Source organism: Macrobrachium rosenbergii, chromosome 23 (assembly GCF_040412425.1).
Source record: "Macrobrachium rosenbergii isolate ZJJX-2024 chromosome 23, ASM4041242v1, whole genome shotgun sequence".
Lineage (NCBI taxonomy): Eukaryota > Metazoa > Arthropoda > Malacostraca > Decapoda > Palaemonidae > Macrobrachium > Macrobrachium rosenbergii.
Window position 1 is genome coordinate 35,748,362 of NC_089763.1, and position 21,581 is coordinate 35,769,942.

Consider the following 21,581-nt stretch of genomic DNA (forward strand, 5'->3'; position numbering starts at 1 on the left):
TTGATTTTGATGAGGAAAATTGAGAAGAAGAATCCACAGTGAAAAAACAAGCTACAGTCAAGAAGGTCCAATTCGTTAACCACATAAATCAAACAAAATTCAGAGCACCCGTAAAGTTCATCGACAAGAGAAGTATGGACAACCAAACAGTCGCCGACTCCCCCCCCTAAAACAACAAAGGGTTGGGGAGTAAATATTGGGAGCGCTTGTTGATGTTGCAGACTGTTTCAATTGTAACACTTGTCGAACTGGCGTCAAGTAGTCAGAGATGAAGCAAGTGATGGAGGGTAAGTTTCACCTCAAAAATTGCATTTGAGAGGACAGATGGGAGACCCCACCTACCAGAAAAAAGGTTCTACATATTGTTAATCATAACTTTCCTAGTTTATGTACCTATCTAGTGCAGATACTGTGAAAATCTATAATCTGTATGGCTTATACATTAATTCACAAAGTAAAGCAACTAAAAATGAAATAATTACTCACAAGAATGTGTAGCTGAGGGCAGTTAAAGTTCCCTCTAACTCTGAAATAGTCTCCTGTTTCTCCATCACTAACCACCACAATACCAGCTAATAATGCAGTCCTGAAAGAAATATGAAGGTTTTAATTTTATAGTAAGAAAAGATTATATTCTAGTGTTATTCAGACTTTTTATAAGATTATATAAAGAGCAGATTTCAGGGGGTCTGTAAATGGACTCTTGTCATGCAAAACACTTAACTAATGCATTTCCCTTACCTTAACTCATTCAAAGTTAGAGAGGTCATACCAGTTCAGGTTTTTGTTACAAGGTCAAACTTGGGCTAAACTTAATGGTAACAGCAGCAATGCGTGTGATGCTTAAAAGAAGAAAGCCCATTTCCACTGCCAGATGATGGTCTCTTAATTTTGGCTCAGTCAATATCTGTAAATAATAAACCAGTTTTCGATGAAAGTTGTCCTCATAGGAAAGTTAGGTATTATGGCCCTCTAAGATTTGGGGATGTCCAAGAAAATAAAAGAAAGGTTACAAGTGTCACTGCAACTACAGTAAACCCCCCGTATTTGCGTTCTCATGGTTCGCGGACTCACGCATTCACGGGTTTCTCAGTGGAACATATCTAGCCATCATTCACGGGAAATTCGCCCACTTGCGGTATTTTTCACTGAGAAATATTCAGTAATTACTGTATTTTCATATAATTTTCATGAATAAATACACTTTTTGTGATAAAACTATTAAAATACTCAGGTATAAGCATTTTTACAGGGTTTTTCTTGGTTTAAGCTATCAAAATGAGCAGTTCTAAGTGTTTTTAGCGGGGTTTTAAGCATTCGCAGATTTGATCTATTCGTGGGGGCGTGTGGGACGCATCCCCCGCGAATATGGGGGGTTCACTGTAGAGGGTTTATAAGAAATCTCTTTTCAATACATGCACATTGGCAATGAAAGCTCCTTCTCAAACAATACACATTCCTTTGAAAGCACATTACAATTACAAAGGATTCTGACAAGCGTTTGAAGCTTTAATACATATAGGGAGAATCTTTCTAAAAAACTTGAGCAAGAAACGAGTGTAAGACGGACTGAGGATGAAATCCAAGGGGGGGGCAAAACTCCTGCAAGCTTAAATACAGGTTACCTTAGCTTAAGCTAGGTCACAACAGAACAGAGGTCATTCGGCGCTGAATCGGAAACTGACAGTAAAGAGGTTCGAGAGGTTAACAGGAGGAAAACCTCTGAAATAACACTTTGAATCAATTCTTAGGAGAGGGTCGAGGAAAGTAAGTTGGAAGAGAGAGAATAAGAACGGAGGTACGGGAAAATGAATGAAAGGGGTTGCAGCTTGGGGCTGAAGGGACGCTGCAAAGGACCTTAAGTAATGCCTGCAGTGTATCATGGCTCTATCCCGTATGGGGAAGGCTAGGTCAGGTTGTATCCCTGCAAGTAGTAGGAATGGTTCAGAAGGAGTTAATGAATGTAAAGCCTCATCGTTTGTTGTAAGAAAAACTCAGGTGGGATACTGTGGCCGAATCCTAAGTTAGGTTAGGTTGTATCCCTATACGTAAACAACTGCACAGGCTACGACTAAAAAAATTAGTATAAATCAGGACAAATCCGCATTTTCCTTTTAAAAGCCATTTTGGTTATCTTGGGTACCCGATTCCTACTGGGGCCAGCCACCCACATTGGTCTAGGCCTAAAAAATGCGATTTTTGGGCGAGTGCTTAATCCTAAACCAGTTTTTGATGGGGAAGGACATCAAATTAGAGAGCATGACACAAATAACTATTATTTAAACCAGATTTAGTCAGTTTTATGATGAATAAACAGCAAATAAAGTACGCTATTTAGGCCTACTCAAAATTCCATAGTCTGCCCGCGGTCTTCACATTAGGCCTACTGTCAGATACTACCAAGGAAAAACGTTGAATATTTATGCTTTTTTGAATAATAACAGAGGTTTTTCACGTTAAATATATAGGCCTAGAAGGAAATAATGCGAGAAATAATAAAAATAGGCCGACAAAAGCCTGGAAGGCGCAACCATCTTATCCATTTCTATCCAATTACCATTTTCGTTCTCAAGCAATTTTCTATTTAGGAATATATCATATATATGTCACTGATATGATTAGGATGTACAAACTTGACAAATATTTACCTCAGAATAAACACATTTTACGAAAGACAAATCAAAGCGGGCGGGATTACCGTCGTTGTTCAGATTCAAATTCGTATAAGGACGTTCTTTCTCTGTAACGGCACCTCCCAAAAGTCCTTACTTTTCTCATTATTTTTTTTTTCTCTTGATATTTCTAGATACTTTTCCCTCAGATGATTACAAAATAAGCTTTTTTCCCTTTTAAATGACTTGAGAAACTATTTTCGGGACGATGAATGATAATTTAGCTGTAGCAATGAAAAACATGAACGATATTGTTGCTCCTGCTAACTGGTGATCAAAGACAAACTGCAGTATAAACTTTCATTGCTTCGATATTTGTTTTACTTTACTTCTTTCATGTATTCTGATAAAAAAAGTTTCTTTACTTAAGCGTACTAAAATACTCCATGGACTAAAAATATGTAAACACTTGAGGATATTCAGTTAACTGAAACAGACGAAAGCCTGGTCTTCAGTAGATGTGTGGAAGGAGTATTTACAAGATAGGCATATCTAAACAAAAAATGCAAATTTGTCTGTGGGAGAATTGAACTCATTACTGATGAACAGGAGGGTCTATTCTCTATTTAGCAATTTTATACATGTATACGTATATATGTGTTTTACTTTAATAACAAACCCCTATCGAAAATTCCCCAAGAGTTTTTCGCATCTGTCATGGTACCTCGGGATTGAGACAGGTTTTTTTTCCCCGCATCCCTGAAGTAATCTCAGATTGTCTATGAATGTGAATGAGCGGGACGAAATCCCACTTACTTTGCAATCAGGGAGGAGAGAGAGAAGACGAGTCCGTTCATTTGAGATATTTCCTCTGACAACCTTTTTTTTCAGCGCCAGAATGGGAAGAAGAAATAAAGAGAATAAATAGGAGAAATGGAATGAAATGCTCTTTTAATCCTTCAAAGAGGGAAGGTCTATTGGACCGGGAACCTAATGCCCATTTCTAGCCTAGGCCAAAGGGAAACGAGATCATTACAAAAAGGAAGGAGGCGGGTAGGTCTTAATAGTAGTAGGGATTTTCCTCTGAAACGGCATATAACAATTCATCAGGAAGTAAGTTGTAAGCTGAAGGCAAACATTTGTAAACAAACTTGAAAAATCCTCCTGTAAAAAGAGGAAGAGTGGGAAATTCAGAACGAAAAACCGAGCAGGGAAAAAGGGAGTGAAAAAGGGTGCAAGAACAGCGCGAGAAATTACTTTGGATCAAAAGATACCGCTGAAATATGTGATAGAATCTTGCATGAAAAGTGGGGGATAAGGACTTCGAAAGATTAATAGGAATCGATATGGAGAAGAGGCACGAATGAGGATCGCTTTGAGGTTGATAGAGATCACACAGAGAGAGAGAGAGAGAGAGAGAGAGAGAGAGAGAGAGAGAGAGAGCGCTGATCCGCTTTTATCTTTTGGTCTTTTTTTTCTGGTTGGGGTGGAGGGGGGAGAGGGAGGTCTGGATGTGACGCTGCTCCTATTTGATTTTCGTTTTTTATGAAGGTATTTTGCTTTGTGGAATATTTTTCTATTGTCATTTTTACAATTTTGTTACCCGGGTTATGTTTATTTCATATACTGTATATTATAGCATTGTTCTCTACAGAGTTCTTTCACACGCAGGCATGGTCTAAGAAAGACCATAGACTCAAATCTTCCCTATGGTGACTACGTTCTTGCCCATGGTGACTCACCCCTTCCCCTTGGGGACTCACCTCTTCCTCACACTAACTCATCCCCTTCCCCATAGGGACTCACCTCCTCCTCACACTGACTCACCCCTTCCCCATGAGGACGCACCTCCTCCTCATAGTGACTCACCTCTCGCCGCCTCTGACTCACCTCTCCGTCATGTTGACTCACTTCTTCCTCACCTCTCCCTCACTCTGACTCACTTCTTTCTCACGGCAACTCACCTCTTCCTCATGCTGACTCACCTCTCCCTCACGTTGTCTCCCCTCTCCCTCACGTCGTCTCACCTCTCCCTCATGCTGACTCACCTCTCCCTACCGTTGTCTCACTTCCTTCTCACCTCTTCCTCAAGCTGACTCAGTTCCTTCTCACAGTAACAAACCTCCATATTAGCTCACCTCTCCCTCATGCCGACTCACCTGACACTTACGCTGACTCACTTCTTCCTCCTCAAGCTTAGATATTCGTCTCTGTCGATGAATATGATTATTTAATGGGCGTCTTTTCAATCGAAGATGGAGGTACACTTACCTGCCATCAGCCCGCCATATCAATAGAGCCTGACACATTTCTCTGCTATCACCTCTGATGGCGGGCGGAGTTCTGAGGTCCACAATAGACATCTGTTCCTTTTCAGAGTTTTGGGCAAGAGCCCGTGCTGGCATAAGGTCGGTTTGTTACGTCTTATTTAATTCTCACTGAAATCAGAAACAGAAATTTCAGAAACGTTTAAAATTTTGAATATATTTCTACCAATATATTTCCAATACTTAAGATTTTCAGGGAACTTTTTATCCTACAATAACAATAATAATACAACCCACTACACATAAAATAATCCATGGAAACCTCCCCCCGAAAAAAAAAACTCGCGAAAGAATTGATTTATAAAAAAAAAAATATCACGAATTTCATCCCATCCCCTATAAAAAAAAAAAAATAATTTTTATCATCATACATAGCGCAGCGACTCATTAATATCTGTCGTTGCAGGGCGGCGCAATATTTCAATTTCCATCGAAAATGAAAAAGCGAGAGGTGATAATTCAACATCGCTGCAAAATACGCATCAGTTTCATCATGATTTTTATTTTTTTTTTATTTTCACGGACCGATGGGTGTTTTAATGGCCAAACAATCTTTGTACTGTATGCTGTCACCTGTCACAATTGCTGTGGATTCATGAGCGTTCTAATTTGTACGTGCGTGCGGGCGGGCGCTCGTCTGCACATGCGCATTGTAAATGTCAATATATATATATATATATATATATATATATATATATATATATATATATATATATATATATATATATATATATATATATATATATATATAATATATAATCTATATATACAGGTACATATGTATATATATACACATATATATACTTACATACATATAGTTAAAGTCCTATACATATATATATATATACACACACACACACACACACATATATATATATATATATATATATATATATATATATATATATATATATATATATATATATATATATATATTTCATTAAGACTTTTTAATAACACTATAGGCCTCAAGATTTCCATTTTGAAATAAAACTCAGTCCAGGACCCCAAAACGGACTCTCGATAAATGAAAAGGAAAGGACTGTTTTACTTTCTCCGTTCCATGAACAGGACGGAAAAAGAACAGAGGAACAGAACGGAGCGCAACAAAGACTATCAAACTAAACTTTGCAACGAGAGACCTTCTTTCCCCGAGTTTTTCGCCATTCTGACGTACTCCATTTCTGTTTCTTTCGATTTGATCTTATTCCCTTGTCTGCCATTCCGTTATTCTTTGCACAATGGAATGGAATGGGATATAGAATTTAGGCCAAAGGCCAAGCACTGGGACCTATGAGGTCATTTAGTGCTGAAATGGAAATTGACAGTAAAGGTTTGAAAGGTGTAACAGGAGGAAAACCTCTAAGCAGTTGCACTATGAATCAATTGTTAGAGAGGGTGGAAAGTAAGAAGGAAGAAAGACAATATGAAAGGAGGTATAGTAAAAGGAACGAAAGGGGTTGCAGGTAGGGGCCGAGGGCACTGACGGCACTAACCCCCCTACGGATTTCGCCATTCTTACGCACTTTATTCGTTTCTTTCGGTTTTATTATATTCCCTGTCTATTATTCCGTTATCCTTTGTACAGGTTCCTTCTTTACTCCGCTCTTTCTTTCCTTTATGCCTGCTCAGCCAGGAGTCATTCGGCTGTATATATTTCTCCCGAATATCAATTTTTATTCGACTTCAGACACAAGTAGTTAAATTTCCCTTCATTTGATCATATCATGATCACATCTTTACTTAAATATTGCATTATTCCTGTTGCAGAATAATTGTTTGCTTGTTTTGGTTACACTATTATCAAACAGTTTTCTAGGCCTTTCTTATATGGGTAAAAATATTTTTATAAGTAATTATTTAAGAGGAGATTGAATCTCTTTTTATTCCTCTCTACTTCTTGATTCATCTTCCGCGCTTTGTTTTTTCCTTTGTTTATTTTCTGTACCTTTTCGTTTTTCATTTTCTACTTCCTAACTCCTTTGTATTTTCATCTATTTCATTCTCTCTATACTTTTCCAGTTGGTCTCATCATTCCTTCTACTTCTAAATTCTTAGTCTGTAAATTTCCTTCTCATTCATTTACTCCTACTTTTAAGTTGGCCTTCTGTACTTTTCCCAATCGTTATTTCTCTACTTCCCACTCCCAAATTCATCACCTGTACCTTTCTCCCTTCTCTCTGTTCCTTCTTCCTGTCTCTAAAATAATTCTAAAAGCTTTTTTTATCCTCAGAATTCACGATATTCAAAATCTCTCTCCCTCCGCCGCCGCCCCGCCCCCGAGTTCTCGGGAACCCGGCAGAAACGACACTATGCGTATCTGTTGAGAGAGCATAGTCATGAATTGCAGTAATAAACAAGTCCTAGATTACAGCAACAGCCTGTATAAACTCGAAATTTGCAATAACGAGAAATAGCCCTGGCTCGGTGCGAGGTTTTACTCATCCTTAATAATATTGGAAATACCGATGAATGGAACGGAATACAGAGCTTAGGCTACAGGCCAAGCACGGGGCCCTATGAGGTCATTCAGCGCTGGAAAGGATGTTGTGAGCAGGTAGGTTCGACAGGTGTAACAGGAGGAAAACCTCGCAGTTGCGCTACGATTGTTAAAGAGGGTGGATAGCAAGATGGAAGAAACATAATATGAATGGAGGTACAGTAAAAGGGTGCACTGACGGCAATACCTACTACGGGGGGTTCACGTAATTGGCTTTTGAGTTAACCGCGTTGGTCCTAGGAAATATAAAAGGAAATCAATTAAATTAAATAAAGAAATCTTCTATGAAATGGTTGGTTTAATGTCAGTTCTTCAATTGTTATGTTTTAGTCAATGTTTAGACCTAGTCATCGCTTAGTTTTTTTCTTTTTTGCATGTAGGCCTAGCCTATGTTTTAGAAAAAAAAACTAGGCCTAGATTCGAATTGAGATTCAAAATCTAGTCCTCTGTCTTAAATAATTTTTTAAGATGTCTTGTTAACACTTATAAATAATGCTTTTTTTTGTTTATTTTCCAACTAACAAAAACAACTGTTTAATATTAATTCATTACTGAGAGACGAAAAGAAGTTACATTAAAGGCTGGTTCCTTCCAAAATGCAGGATCAACATTTACAACCGAAACTACTACAAATTGTTGTGCCTACGTGCTCAGATCTAGCCAACAACAACAATTTCCACAACAAAATAATCAAAATATCTTCATTTCCACAATCATAGTGATCACAACATCTCAGTAAACCTTACAGAAATCGGCAATAACAACAATTTTTACAACAAAAATGATCACAACTTCATTTCTACAATCATTGTGGTCACAACCTCTCACTAACCTCAAAACAAACAATCAACCAACACAACATCTTCACAGTAACGACCTCACCAACTTCCACAACATCCCTTACAACCCTGACAAATCAATAACACCCCAGCAACCTTAATAACAACACCAGGAAGGAAAACAACCGCTCGTAAACGCGTAATGGCTTCATTAGCGCATGAAATGTTTATGGTCAGGTAAGATACACACACACCAGTCATCTCTAGAAGCAATTTATGTTATGGGGTTCCGATACTCCGGACAAATTAGCGAAATACATTATATATCTTTGATATATGGCTTCTTGGTATTACTCAGTGGTACTCTTCAATAACGGGGAGAGAGAGAGAGAGAGAGAGAGAGAGAGAGAGAGAGAGAGAGAGAGAGAGAGAGAGAGAGAGAGAGAGAGAGAGAGAGAAATATATATAGTGTTTATACCTCAGTGAAGAGAGAGGTGGCAACAGTTGAATAGCGAGCGATATTTTCAAGGCTAAAATAATTTACATTATACATTTATACATTATACAACTGAGCATATGAACAGGGGTAAGGATAAATAAAGCTTATATATCTGCATTCACATTATTATTATTATTATTATTATTATTATTATTATTATTATTATTATTATTATTATTATTATTATAATTATTAGTAAACTCAGGCTTGTTTAGATTTTACTCGTTGACAGATACAAAAACACACACAGAAAAAAATAAAGAATAAGAGACATAATAAAACCACAAAGATGAAAGTAGTATGAATTCCCTTATGCTACGTGACGCTATGTTGGTCTAGGAGAAACTGCTGCGAAAGAATGGCAACAACGAGGACCTCATAATAGGAAGAAAAAGGGATGGACGGCGGTAACATGAGTGTGGAAACGACACTGTACAGGTTATTAAGTAGGTTCTGAGATTATATATAAAGAGAGAGAGAGATAGAGAAATATGGAGGAGAGAGAGAGAGAGAGGCTTCGCAGGCTTTGAACTCCGCTCAAAAAGACAAAAGCCTCTGTCGTTGTCAGCGAAAAAAAAAGCGACAGAAAAGAGCCGACGACATAAATAAGACCCTAACGACAGCATCTTCGAGATCTGGAAAGGAGAGACTAGAGACTTCGCGGGAGAGAACTAAGCATTGCGTCTCAAAGGAATTCGAAAGAAGAAGAAGCTGAGGGAGAAGAAGAGGACAGATAATGCTTTTTTTTTTTTTCGTTTTTTATGGAGGTGGTAAGAGGGAGAAAGAGGTGGAGGAAAAAAGAGGAGGAATGAGACAAAGCGAAAAGGGAAGATAAAGGAGGTGGATGGGGAAAAATAGACCAGTGATTGTGTTTTCCTTTTTGTATAAGGTTTTCCTTCATGATGTAGGCTATATTATAGATAGCTACTGCATTTATACATATATTTCCAGGAGAGCAGTTGCTTAAACCTCTCTCTCTCTCTCCAGATATATTTTCTAAATGACTGCATCTTAAGGAAGCTGGTATTTCAATCTTACCCTTCAGCCATATATTCTATTCTGTAGACCCCTCTCTCTCTCTCTACCATAAAATATTCTTGAATTTTGCATTTCCAAAGCTGACTGACTGAAGCAAAGGCCTAGTGATAGTGCGCATGCGTCCCTATTGGATGGATGGGGTCTAGAGGTCAGTAACAATAATCATAATATGACATACTTGGGATTTCGGTCATATATCTCTGCTTCTTTGATATCGTTCACTATTTTTTGTGGGAGAGCCAGTGGCCTGTTTTCTTATCAGAGGACATGCGTCACCCTAGCTCTCTCTTTCTCTGTTGTTGCTCTCTCTCTCTCTAGTTGTGTGTCCGTCTTCATCTCTCTCTCTCTCTGATTGTTTGTTAGATTCCAAGCCTGTCTGTCTCTCTCTTTGTTGAAATCTCAGCCTATCTCTCTCTCTCTCTCTCTGGTTGCCTGTCTATCTGTCTTTGTTAGAATCCCACCCTCTCTCTCTCTCTCTCTGTTGGAATCCCAGATTGTCTCTCTCTCTCTCTCTCCTTCTTTGCTGGAATCCCAACCTATCTCTCTCTCTTACTTTGTTGGAATCTCAGCCTGTCTCTCTCTCTCTCTTTCCCTCTGTTGGAATCCCACATTATCACTCTCTTTCTCTCTGCTGGAATCCCAGATTGTCTATCTCTCTCTTTTACTCTGTTGGAACCCAACCGGTCTCTCTCTCTCTTTCTTTCTCTCTTACTTTGTTGAAATCCAACCGGTCTCTCTCTCTCTCTCTTACTTTGTAATCTCAATCTGTCTCTCTCTCTTTCTCTCTGCTGGAATCCCAGATTGTTTCTCTGTCTTTCTCTCTGTTGGAGTACTAGATTGTCTCTTTCTCTCTCTCTCTGTTAGAATCCCAGTCTCTCTCTCTCTCTCTCTCTAAAACCAAAGGCAATCTCACCACACAGTACGCACCGGACATGACAGCGCATTTCGAAACGAGTCTGAACGACAACAGTTGCACCACTTTATCAAAATTCTCCGTCACATCCTTAAGATACCGACGACAACGCTGCCCTAAAATGTTAAAATGCAGTATCTGCAAACTTTTCGAAATTGAGATATGCCACCAATTGGGTTCGTGAAACAATAACACGCAAGTCACTGCAGTTTCAGAATGAGTCTTCAATGCTTTCCACGAGTACTTTGGGGGTCCCATTTGCAGTATCTGCAAAATCAGTAGTAAAGCAAAGGGAGTATCTACCATTTTTCTCAAGTTTTGTATTTTAGCAGATACTGCGGTCTTCCATTTTAGGGCAGAACAGTGTTCTACGTCATCATGTCACTCACACTAACATGTAACCCCGTACTACTCACAGACACGTATCAAACCCCAATTTGAAGGACAGTCAGTGCACTGGGAATACCAGTATCTTTCAGTGAGGGCTCTGGGCTGACTCCGTCTAGGAGACTGCAAGGTTCTGCCGCAGTCGGTCTAACGTTTCCGTTGGTGAAATTTAGTGTTTAGTCCGATGGTGCTTTAGACTGTTTAAGTGATTGTGCAAAACATTGTTTAGGTGAAGTTTCGTTACATATACACCCGTGACTTTCTTTTATTCTGGAATATAAAGCCACAGATATCAATCAATATTGAATTAAAACTTTATTTTGCGAATAACTTCACTAATGGGGATTATGATTCGTAAACCCTCGAATACTGACCCACAAATATCAACATTGAATTCACATTATTTTGGGAATAATTCACACCCAAGGGGTATTGTAATTGATAAGTACATCTAGCCTGGCCAGGATTCGATCTTGGGTCTTTGGTTTAGACACAGTGATAAACAGTGTATTTGATCATTTAGTTATCTTGGAGAAAATGAACTTATCAGTCATAATTCCATTCGCGTGTAAGTTATTCTCATGGCAGAGCGGATTCGATATTAAGTGGTATTTGTGGCTTAATATTTGTATGTATTTATACATATATATACATATATTTAAGTATATATATGTATGTGTATATTATATATATATATACATATATATATATATATATATATACATATATATATATATATATATATATATATATATATATATATATATATATATATATATATATATATATATATATATATATATATATATATAATATGAAACGTTCTCCATTAAGTTCAATGTAACACAGACTTCTCTTGGATCTGCATAAGTAGACAATTCCATAAGATTTTATAAAATCACTTAGTTTTAATATTCCCCAGTGCTTTCTTATCTCCGTAGTTACTGAAACTTGCAACAAACCTTATTAAAAAGTGAGTTTCACATTCCTAATCTCCCCCAAAGGTTCGACAACCTGTGAACGAAGCCAAGGAAAATGGAGTGGTCTCCGGCATTAGTCTTCCTGTCTGCGGTAATGTGCGTGACGGCATTCGACAGCGACTGTCAAATTGACGACGCACAAATCTGCTCGACAGTTATGTCAAACCAGCTGAACATCACCGAAATGAGAGGCGGTAAGGTTTAGACACTTAGGCCTATTAGTCTGGTTTTCCATGTAAAAGATGTACTACAAACTTAACTGTCACTTTTCAGCTGTGTGTGTGTGTGTGTGTGTGTCTGATTTCTTCCTAATATTTCGTATAGTTTTGTATTTATTAATCTTCTTTCCCCACAAGTGATTTTGCTTGCTCGTTTTCAAAACTATTGTCCTGGTATATGTGTGTGTATGTATATATACATATATGTAATTCTAATAGCCACAATGTCCTCTTAACTTCTCGAATTCTTGGCGCTTTTATCCTTCTCGTGGTCAGGTCGGCAACGCGACCTCCTTGTGATTAAGGTAACGTGGGTTCGCTTCCTGCGATCGGCCATCACAGGCTCTTCAATTTCTTCCGTTTGGATCTTTCGGCTTCGTAGTTACAAGCATATCCAAAAAAAAAGCGCGAAGAATTCGAGAAGTTAAGAGGGCATTGTGGCTATTAGAATTACATATGTGTCTGGTAAAAGTGACCAGTAGATTCTACACACACACACACACACACACACACACACATATATATATATATATATATATATATATATATATATATATAATATATAATATAATATAATATATATATACGCGACGAAACGATTCCAATTACTCTCCGAATATTTGGCCTGGCAAAATTCCATTTTAACTTTTGATTAGCCGAGAGGAATCCAATTGATAGGAGAAAGATTGCCAGTTTAAAATAAACGTCACGTCTTTATATCAAAGGATCGTTTGGAAATGTAAATAAAAGATATCACTGGATTTCAATATTTTGTTTTTACTGTTACTCAGTTGTCTCAGGGGATTTCTTGAGCTGTGTTTTCGATGAATTTTCAACAGATTGGATAAATTTGCAATAAATCTGATACATTTTCGATAGATTCTAAGCTCCTTTTCGAAACAATTCCCAATGATGTTTTGGCTGTGAAATAACTACGCAAACAATTCTCAAGATTATAAAATTACCTCGAAAGATGAAGATTATACAGTATAGAATTTAGGCCGAAGACCAAGTGCTGGGACCTGTGAGGACATTCAGCGCTGAAACGGAAAGTGAGAGTAGAAAGGTTTGAAAAACGAAGGAAAACCTCAAAGCAGTTGCACCATGAAACAATTGTTAGGAGAGGGTGGACAGAAAGATGGAAGAATGCAAATATGAATGGCGAAGGTAGAGTAAAAGGAACGAAAGGGGTTGCAGCTATCCTCAGGCTAAACTGAATAATTACCAATTTTCCCTCTTTTTTTCAGCAATGGATCAATTTCTCTCAGACATCACGGACGAACTTCAGAAAAACAGAGAAGGTGGGTCTAGAGTCTAGAATCACCCAAAAGACATAATGAAATTCCTACCTTGGTCAAGTATCTTTTTCTTATTTTTTAGTTATTTTTCAAGATGTCACTTTCGTGTGGAGCAAATCACCGCCTCTGTTGGTTTGTCGAGTCTACAGGGCCACACTAGGCCTATGTTTGGCTTTGAACATCTTGTCATACTTAGGGGATGTATGTGTTTTATGTGTATATATATATATATATATATATATATATATATATATATATATATATATATATATATATATATATATATATACACACAATAAAATTATACAGAAATCTAATTCAGACAGATCTGCTTATAGTAGTCCTTTGAACGCATAATACTGAATATAAACGTCTATCTTGTCTCAATAATCCTGATTTAGATATAAAACAGACCTATTAAATCATCTTCATATTTCTCTTTATTTATCCACCAGACATGAAGGAGCTCATGGTTCTCTTACAAAGAGACACGGCCGAGGAGGCTTTGAAATTTGAAGGTGAGAAATCTAGACGTGTTTAATCTCTCTCTCTCTCTCAATGTACCTGGGCTTTCCTCAGACCTAAACATTTCCCATCTTGTTGCTCTAAAATCTAAATATTAATCTCTTATTATTCTTCAGTTTCAAACCCTATAGACTTATATCACAGAAAGTACTTAGCAAAGTCACCAGTTCTCATTAACATCCTAAGCCTAATCTACGGGGACCCCCATTTCACCATGGAATTGGACTATAAAATGTAGCCCTACGGCCAAGCGCTGAGACTAATGATGTCACTCAGCGATGAACATAATGCTGAAGAAACAATTGTTTAGAGCGGTTGGGAAGTAAAAGCCATCTCTCTACTTCTTCTTACGAACAGAACTCGCCAAATGCCAGACACAGACCAACGAGAAGGTGGCAGTCAGGTCCGACTTGGAGACCAAGAAGAAGGAGCTCGTGGAGGCGACGCGGAAGAAGCTGGCAGCCCGCGACCAGTTGCAGGCGGAAGTGGAGTCTCTGAGGCAGAAGAAGGCCGCGTCCCTGGAGAAAATCCAGTGCCTCAAGGAGCAGATCAAGAATCGAGAGGGGATGATCGCTAATCTCGCCGTTGCGGCTCACGTGTAGGTTGCAATGTTCGATTTTTTAATGTTTTTGGCTCTGGTTATCGGTCTAGAATGCACGCGCACGCACGCACACGCGTAGACATCATCCGTAAAAGTGTACCCATACGTACTACGTTGGTCTAGGAATGGAATATAAAATTTAGGACAAAGGGCAAGCGTATGTTGGTCTGGGTCTAGTTACAATTGTTACAAGCCATTCTGTTAAACTCAAATCAAATCAGATGACTTGAATACAGTGGACTTATTACTAAAGTCCCTCTCTTTTTTATCTGTTTCAAGATGAAACTGAGTCTACAAGCGCAAAAGGAAAAACAAAGCAACAGCAAATTGCGCGAGAACAGAATGCGCAACTATTAGAAACGCCCCGCCCCCCGAAAAAAAAAAAGAAAAGCAAAATGCTCAAGCACAGAATGAGCATCCGTTACAAGCCGACAGTATTGCCACAGTCCACCAAAGGAAGTGCAACCGCACCTCCCAGAGATAATAAGAAAGGGCACCCTTGGTGATTTCCTGCGCAAACAACTGCAGGAAAAGGATGGAGTTAATTTTTTCTACGAATGTGGGACTCTTGGCCTTTTTGTTTATTAGGTATCCCTTGAGTTAATAAAGTATCTCTGAATTAGCTAAGTATCCCATTATTATTATTTATTGGCAACAGACCCTCTCTCAAACAAGAGCTGTTGAAAGAAATCGCTGCTTCAGCTGCACTGATGTTGTATAGAGTCTTCTCTATTTTCCTTATATCTGACGCAGCGATTTCTTTCAATAGTACTTTATTATTATTATTATTATTATTATTCAGAAGATGAACCCTATTCATATGGAACACGCCCACCAAAGGGGGCACTGACTTGAAATTCAAGCTTCCAAAGAATATGGTGCTCACTAGGAAGTAAGGGAAGGTAAAGGGAAATACAGAAAGAAGAGATCTCACTTATTAAAAAGAAAAAACAAATGAATAAATCAATAAATATATAAAAATGTATTAAAATGCACGGAGAACAGCATTAGGGTAGTAGTGAATTGCATCTTCGCTTGAACTTTTGAAGTTCCAATTGCAAGACGTCCTCAGGGGGGAAACTTGCGTTAACCAAGTGATTTAACCAAGTAACCAGAGAGTTTTAAGAAGCTTTTAAAGGTTTAAGGAGGAAAACCTCAAAGCGGTTGCATTAGGAAACAATTCTTAGAGAGGATGGAAAGTCAGACGGAAGAAAAAGAATATGAACGGAGGTTCAGTCCAAGAAATGAGAGCGGCTGCAGGTAAGGGCCGAAGCGACTCTGCAAAGACCCAGCTGTAGGGGCCGAAGGAACGCTGCAAAGACCCTTAGGTAATGCCCACATTGCACCATGAGGTGCGCTGACGGCACTAACCCCCTACGGAAGATAATTTCCTTTACATTCAATCATTTTCAATCACTGTTATTTTTTCTGAAATTCACTCATTTTCTTCAGCTGTTGTTAAACCCTGATTGCAATTTCATTTCAGACCTTTGGACTGCGCAGACTTGCAAGTGAAGGGACTGGCAAAGAGCGGAGTTTACACAATTTACCCCATGCAGTAAGACATTCCTTGTAATTCAAGAGAGAGAGAGAGAGAGAGAGAGAGAGAGAGAGAGAGAGAGAGAGAGAGAGTTGGGTGACGCTGGGGATACGCAGCCAAGGCTACGAGGAGAGGTTGCTAGCAATATCACCCCAAAATGAACATTTATATTTAAGGAAAAAATGCTCATGTTATTTTTAACAATACAATTCAACAGGGGAATATAGAAAAGACCATATTTTGTAATGAAGGATATTTAACAAGTTAAAATAAGATTATAACGAAGGACATTTAACAAGTTAAAATCAGATTCTAACGAAGGACAGCTAATAAGTTAAAATCAGATTCTAACGAAGGACAGCTAATAAGTTAAAATCAGATGCTAACGAAGGAGGTTGGCTAATAAGTTAAAATCAGATTCTAACGAAGGATATTTAACAAGTTTAAATCAGATTCTAATAAAGGACATTTAACAAGTTAAAATCAGATTCTAATGAAGGATAGCTGACAAGTTAAAATCAGATTCTAACGAAGGGAGTTTAACAAGTTAAAATCAGATTCTAATAATGGACATTTAACAGGTTAAAGTCAGATTCTAATGAAGGATAGCTGACAAGTTAAAATCAGATTCTAACGAAGGGAATTTAACAAGTTAAAATCAGATTCTAATAATGGACATTTAACAAGTTAAAATCAGATTCTAATAAAGGACATTCAACAAGTTAAAATCAGATTCTAACGAAGGACATTTAACAAGTTAAAATCAGGTTCTAATAAAGGCGATTCAAGTTAAAATAAAATTCTAACGAAGGACATTTAACAAGTTAAAATCAGATTCTAATGAAGAAGATTCAAGTTAAAATCGAATTTTAATGAATGACAACTACCAAGTTAAAATCAGATTCTAATGACGGACATTTAACATGTTAAAACTGCATTCTAATGAAGGATACTTAACAAGGTAACATAGGATTCTAATGGAGGTCTAACAAGTTAAAATCTGATTCTAACGCAGGGCACTGAACAAGATGAAATCAGATTCTAACGGAGGACATTTAACAAGTCAAAATCAGAGTCTAACAAAGGTACGCTAAGGAAATTATAGTGGCAAATTCATTTAAATATCCTTAATACATTCCCCAGGGACGACACCAAGCTCCAAGTGCTATGTGATCTCGAAACAGATGGTGGAGGCTGGACCGTCTTCTTGAACAGGGCGCCTCAGGTCAACCCCGTGAACTTTAACCTCCCTTGGAACGACTACATGATCGGTATTGGAAAACCCCCTGGGGAATACTGGATGGGTCAGTATCCTTTAATATCCTTTAAACATCCTTTAGCACAGACTTCACTCCACCTTGGGAATAACCTACACCCGAAAGGGATTATAACTGGCGGGTGTATCTGGCTTGGCTGGGATTCGAACGTAGGTGCTTTTGGGCTAGATATAAGGGTAGACTGTTGATTTATCCATTCAGCTATCAAAGTTGATAAGCAAATGGATAAGCTGATTGCCTGGCACTGTATCAAATCCAGAATGAATTAGTTAGAATCCTGGCCAGGGCAAAACATACACATTATATATATATATATATATATATATATATATATATATATATATATATATATATATATAAATAATGTGTATGTTTTCTCCCAGTCAGGATCCTAACTAATTCCTCCTAGATTTGATACACTGGCAGAGCCAGATACACACACACACACACACACACACACACACACACACATATATATATATATATATATATATATATATATATATATATATATATATATATATATATATATATATATATATAATGTGTCTGTGTGGATATTACTTAAAATCATAAGAACCACGAGAACTGAGAACCTGAAATTGACTCTTAAAGAGCTCTAGTAGGCCATCCTACTGTCTTACAACAACACAGCCTCTACTGGCAATTGTATCCTTCATTATTTACAGGATTGGACTTCCTCCACCTGCTGACGTCCTACTACCCGACATCCCTAAGATTCGAAGCCTCAAACTTCACTGGTTTCGAGAAGTTCGCAGAATATCACACCTTCAGAGTGGACAACGAGGAGAACAAGTACGTTTTTCTCATCACCGACAGATGTTAACGATAACGTCATTTATCCATAAAAATATAATATGTGCTGTGCCTCAGATTTTCAATAAGGTTCTCCAGTGTTACTTAATTTCACATTACTTAAATTTCAGTTACAAGCTCACCCTCGATGGTTACCAGATTGACAGCACCATGCCGGATAACCTACTGACTAACAACGACTGCTACTTCTCCACAAGTGACAGAGACAATGATAAATTCATACGTAAGTACAGTCTAAGTAAGACTTTAGCTTCAATCTCTGTACCATGTTGCCGGGTATTTCTGTTGGGGGGCATCAATTGCGCTTAAAAATAAGTTATGTTTTCTTCTGTAGTTTCCAAAACAAGGGAGGCAACTAGCTTTATTATTGTTATTACTATTCAGTAGATGAAACCTATTCATATGGAACAAGGCCACAGGGGCCATTAACTTGAGATTCAAGCTTCCAAAGAATGTGGTGTTTATTAGGAAGAAGTAAACTGACCCCAGAATATTTACTAACCGTTATCCTTATTGTTTTTCAGTGGGGAACTGTGCTACATTCACTAACGTGGCCCACGGAGGATGGTGGTACTCAAGTTGTGGTAAAAGTCGACTGACTGGGCCCCTACTCAACTCAATGACTTGGGCTTCAGCTAGCGTGTATAACTGGGACCCAGCCCTTTCCAAGACAGCTGTGAGTCTGAAGACGATATCGCTGAAGTTCAGACGTCATAACTACAGAGACCTTGCTAATGTTAAGGGACCGAGCATCTGTAAAGGATGCTAAAATGGTGCTCACCTGAGTATGGGGTGGGCCTGCTCCACTATCTAACTCGTTCTATACTTCCCTTTCTGATGATTTCCCTATCTAAACTATCTCGCACCTTCCTCTAGTTAACCCTAGCTTCAGTGAGATGCATATCAGGAAGGAGAAACCTGTCCCCGAGAAGAATGTTGTGAGGTTAAGGTCACTCCTGACATCACACTGATGAAGTTTTGAGTCACTTCTGAAGTTAGAACCAAAGACAAATACAAAATAAACATAGCTTTTGCCTTTATTTCAATTATCCACTTTGATGCTCGCCACTGCCCACTAGTAAGAACTAAAAGAGCTCATGAAGTACCATCAACAACACCAGAACAAAACCCAACCTGGGTCTGTTACAGAGGTCTTGGCTGCAGGTCATGGTACAGAATCTGTACCAGTGGTTACTGGCCACATACTGGCAGTTATCACTGTATGTCACACCTGGCAAAATCCAAGAGCAATCCAATCAGTCATGCTTCCATCTATCCACCAGGGGATGTGGTAAGTGATTATCGTGCTGATAAAAGTGCTGTTATATCAAGCACTATAAAAACGCATTTGATAAAGTAATTATCAATTTAGTAAAAATTAACAACCTTTGCCTTATACTTTCAGAAATAAATATAATAAAAAGTGTTCTATAGTTGGCAAACTTATTTGAAACTGTTATGAACTGAAATTCCTGGTAAGTGATGAAGATAATTTTTTTTCAGATAAAGCAAAGGTGAATCCATTGGATTCCTGATAAACCTTTATTGGTGACATGAAAATTTCTATATATATATTATTTCCTTACTTAGTAATAGCCCAGATATAACTTTTCTATACCTTTTTCCTCTAAAAACCATGATTTTTGTGGTTTTCATATTCCTTATAAAGTAAATTTGAAATATACTCATGCATATAAATGGAAAAAAGGTTGAGGAAGTGGGCCAATGAAAAATTTAACAGGAAAACATGAAATCCGTGTAGTAATTACTGCTTGTATTTAATGGAAAACTCCAGGTAACTGAAAACTGTACTGCATTCAAGGTATTAATAGGGTTACTATAACTGACTGAAAGGCAATCAGCACATAAAGTCTACTTTTTCAAGGATATGGTCTTGTTGTCAAATTAAGATGGCCTTATGCCAGCAAGGCTCCAGGTTTTATAGCATCTAATAAGGCTCTTGCTTTTGAACTCACAAGGAAGGGGCATATACACATTTCCAGGTCAACATGTACATTAGCATTCACTAGATTTATAAAAATGAGTTCCCAGCTTTTTCTTATTTACTGGTGCCTTTCAGACTGAATAAATATCCAGATTTTATGTAAAGATTGAAGTAATGTTATAGATGCACATCTTCACACATTTTAACATCTATGCCAGTGATTCTCAAACTGGGTGCCACAGATAGTGCCTAGGGGTGCCGCAAGATTGTCATGAATTTTGTCTTGGTTAGATCATTTCAATGAAGATTTGTGAAAGAAAAAAAAAAGGTTTGCAGAAGTCTTCATATAATTTTCATCACCGAGTCTACTCCATGTTTATCTAATTCTTCTGATATGCTCTTTGTTTGTATATTTCTACATGTACTGTAGCCTATGCTGATTTTGGTCTGAGTATGAATAATTTTATCCATTAAATAGGAAGTTAATCCATGCGATATGGTGGGATGGTGAAGAAGGGGTGCCACGGTAATGATTACGTTAGTTAGGGTGCCATCACTGAAAAAAGATTGAGAACCACTGATCTATGCCAAAGTTGCATACAGGAATACATCCTAACCTAACCTGAAGAAACAGTTGCTCAGTAGCCTTTTGATAGAATTAACCTTGGGCATATGGTGTCACAATGTTACTTAAGGAGCTAATACAACCCACAAAAATTAGATTGTAGTTGCCGAAGTAGGCAATGGCAGCAACACAAAAGGCATGATAGGTAGCCAACAAGCTAGCTCTCTCTTGACTACCTAGCCTGTACGCTGCTGTAGGCTAAGTAGGGGCTCCCAGCTAGCTATCTAGCCACTACTGGGATGAAACTGTTTTATGCACCAAATGATACATTGCAAGATAAACTAACGGCGTTTGGACTCTGACCCCCAGATCCCCTGGTATGTAATCCACGTAGTCTACAGCTTGGCAAGTAGGCCTATGGCCGTCTGCAGCTACCACCAAGCTTTTATGCAGCTGTAGGCTAATCAGCCTGGGTAGGATTTGTGTTTTACTTCCCATAACTACAAACAACAAGAAATAAGTAACAAACAGTCATGATCCAACGTCCTACACAAAAATGGCGGGGGAGAGTGATGGTTGGGGTACCAGGTTACTCATTGCTAGTCACAAAGCCAAATAATGCACTTACATATCTATCTTGCCCTGTCCTATGTTGCAAGAGATGGGGAGCCGCTACTTAAATGCACTTAAGGCGCACGTAACATAAGAAAGATACTAGGAAATATTAAACATGCGATGAA

The 21,581-nt window shown here is 38.1% G+C and overlaps 2 protein-coding genes across 6 annotated transcripts in view; one reads left to right on the forward strand and one right to left on the reverse strand.

Annotated features, from left to right (window-relative positions):
- Window positions 1–21,581, reverse strand: part of LOC136851493 (CST complex subunit CTC1-like) — a 31,584-nt gene that overhangs the window by 9,389 nt on the left and 614 nt on the right. The window contains exons 2-4 of one of the 3 annotated variants that reach the window (XM_067125621.1): window positions 4,884–5,050; window positions 742–907; window positions 487–586 (exon numbers count right to left, since the gene is read on the reverse strand). In XM_067125621.1, the coding sequence (XP_066981722.1) occupies window positions 487–551 (65 nt within the window). In that variant the 5' untranslated portion in view covers window positions 552–586; window positions 742–907; window positions 4,884–5,050. Of the gene's footprint in view, window positions 1–486; window positions 587–741; window positions 908–2,648; window positions 2,780–4,771; window positions 5,051–21,581 lie in introns of those variants that run through there. The other 2 variants (XM_067125622.1, XM_067125620.1) reach the window with 2 other exon arrangements.
- On the forward strand, window positions 11,056–19,359 carry LOC136851490 (microfibril-associated glycoprotein 4-like). 3 transcript variants are annotated; one of them, XM_067125616.1, is made up of 10 exons: window positions 11,056–11,284; window positions 12,060–12,229; window positions 13,501–13,554; window positions 14,007–14,069; window positions 14,434–14,674; window positions 16,164–16,235; window positions 17,361–17,521; window positions 18,184–18,310; window positions 18,442–18,554; window positions 18,856–19,359. In XM_067125616.1, the coding sequence occupies exons 2-10, from the start codon at window positions 12,091–12,093 to the stop codon at window positions 19,098–19,100; spliced, it is 1,215 nt and encodes a 404-aa protein (XP_066981717.1). In that variant the 5' UTR covers window positions 11,056–11,284; window positions 12,060–12,090; the 3' UTR covers window positions 19,101–19,359. The 3 variants fall into 3 exon arrangements, with proteins under 3 accessions (XP_066981717.1, XP_066981716.1, XP_066981715.1); XM_067125615.1 differs by having other exon boundaries at window positions 11,071–11,185; XM_067125614.1 differs by having other exon boundaries at window positions 11,092–11,213.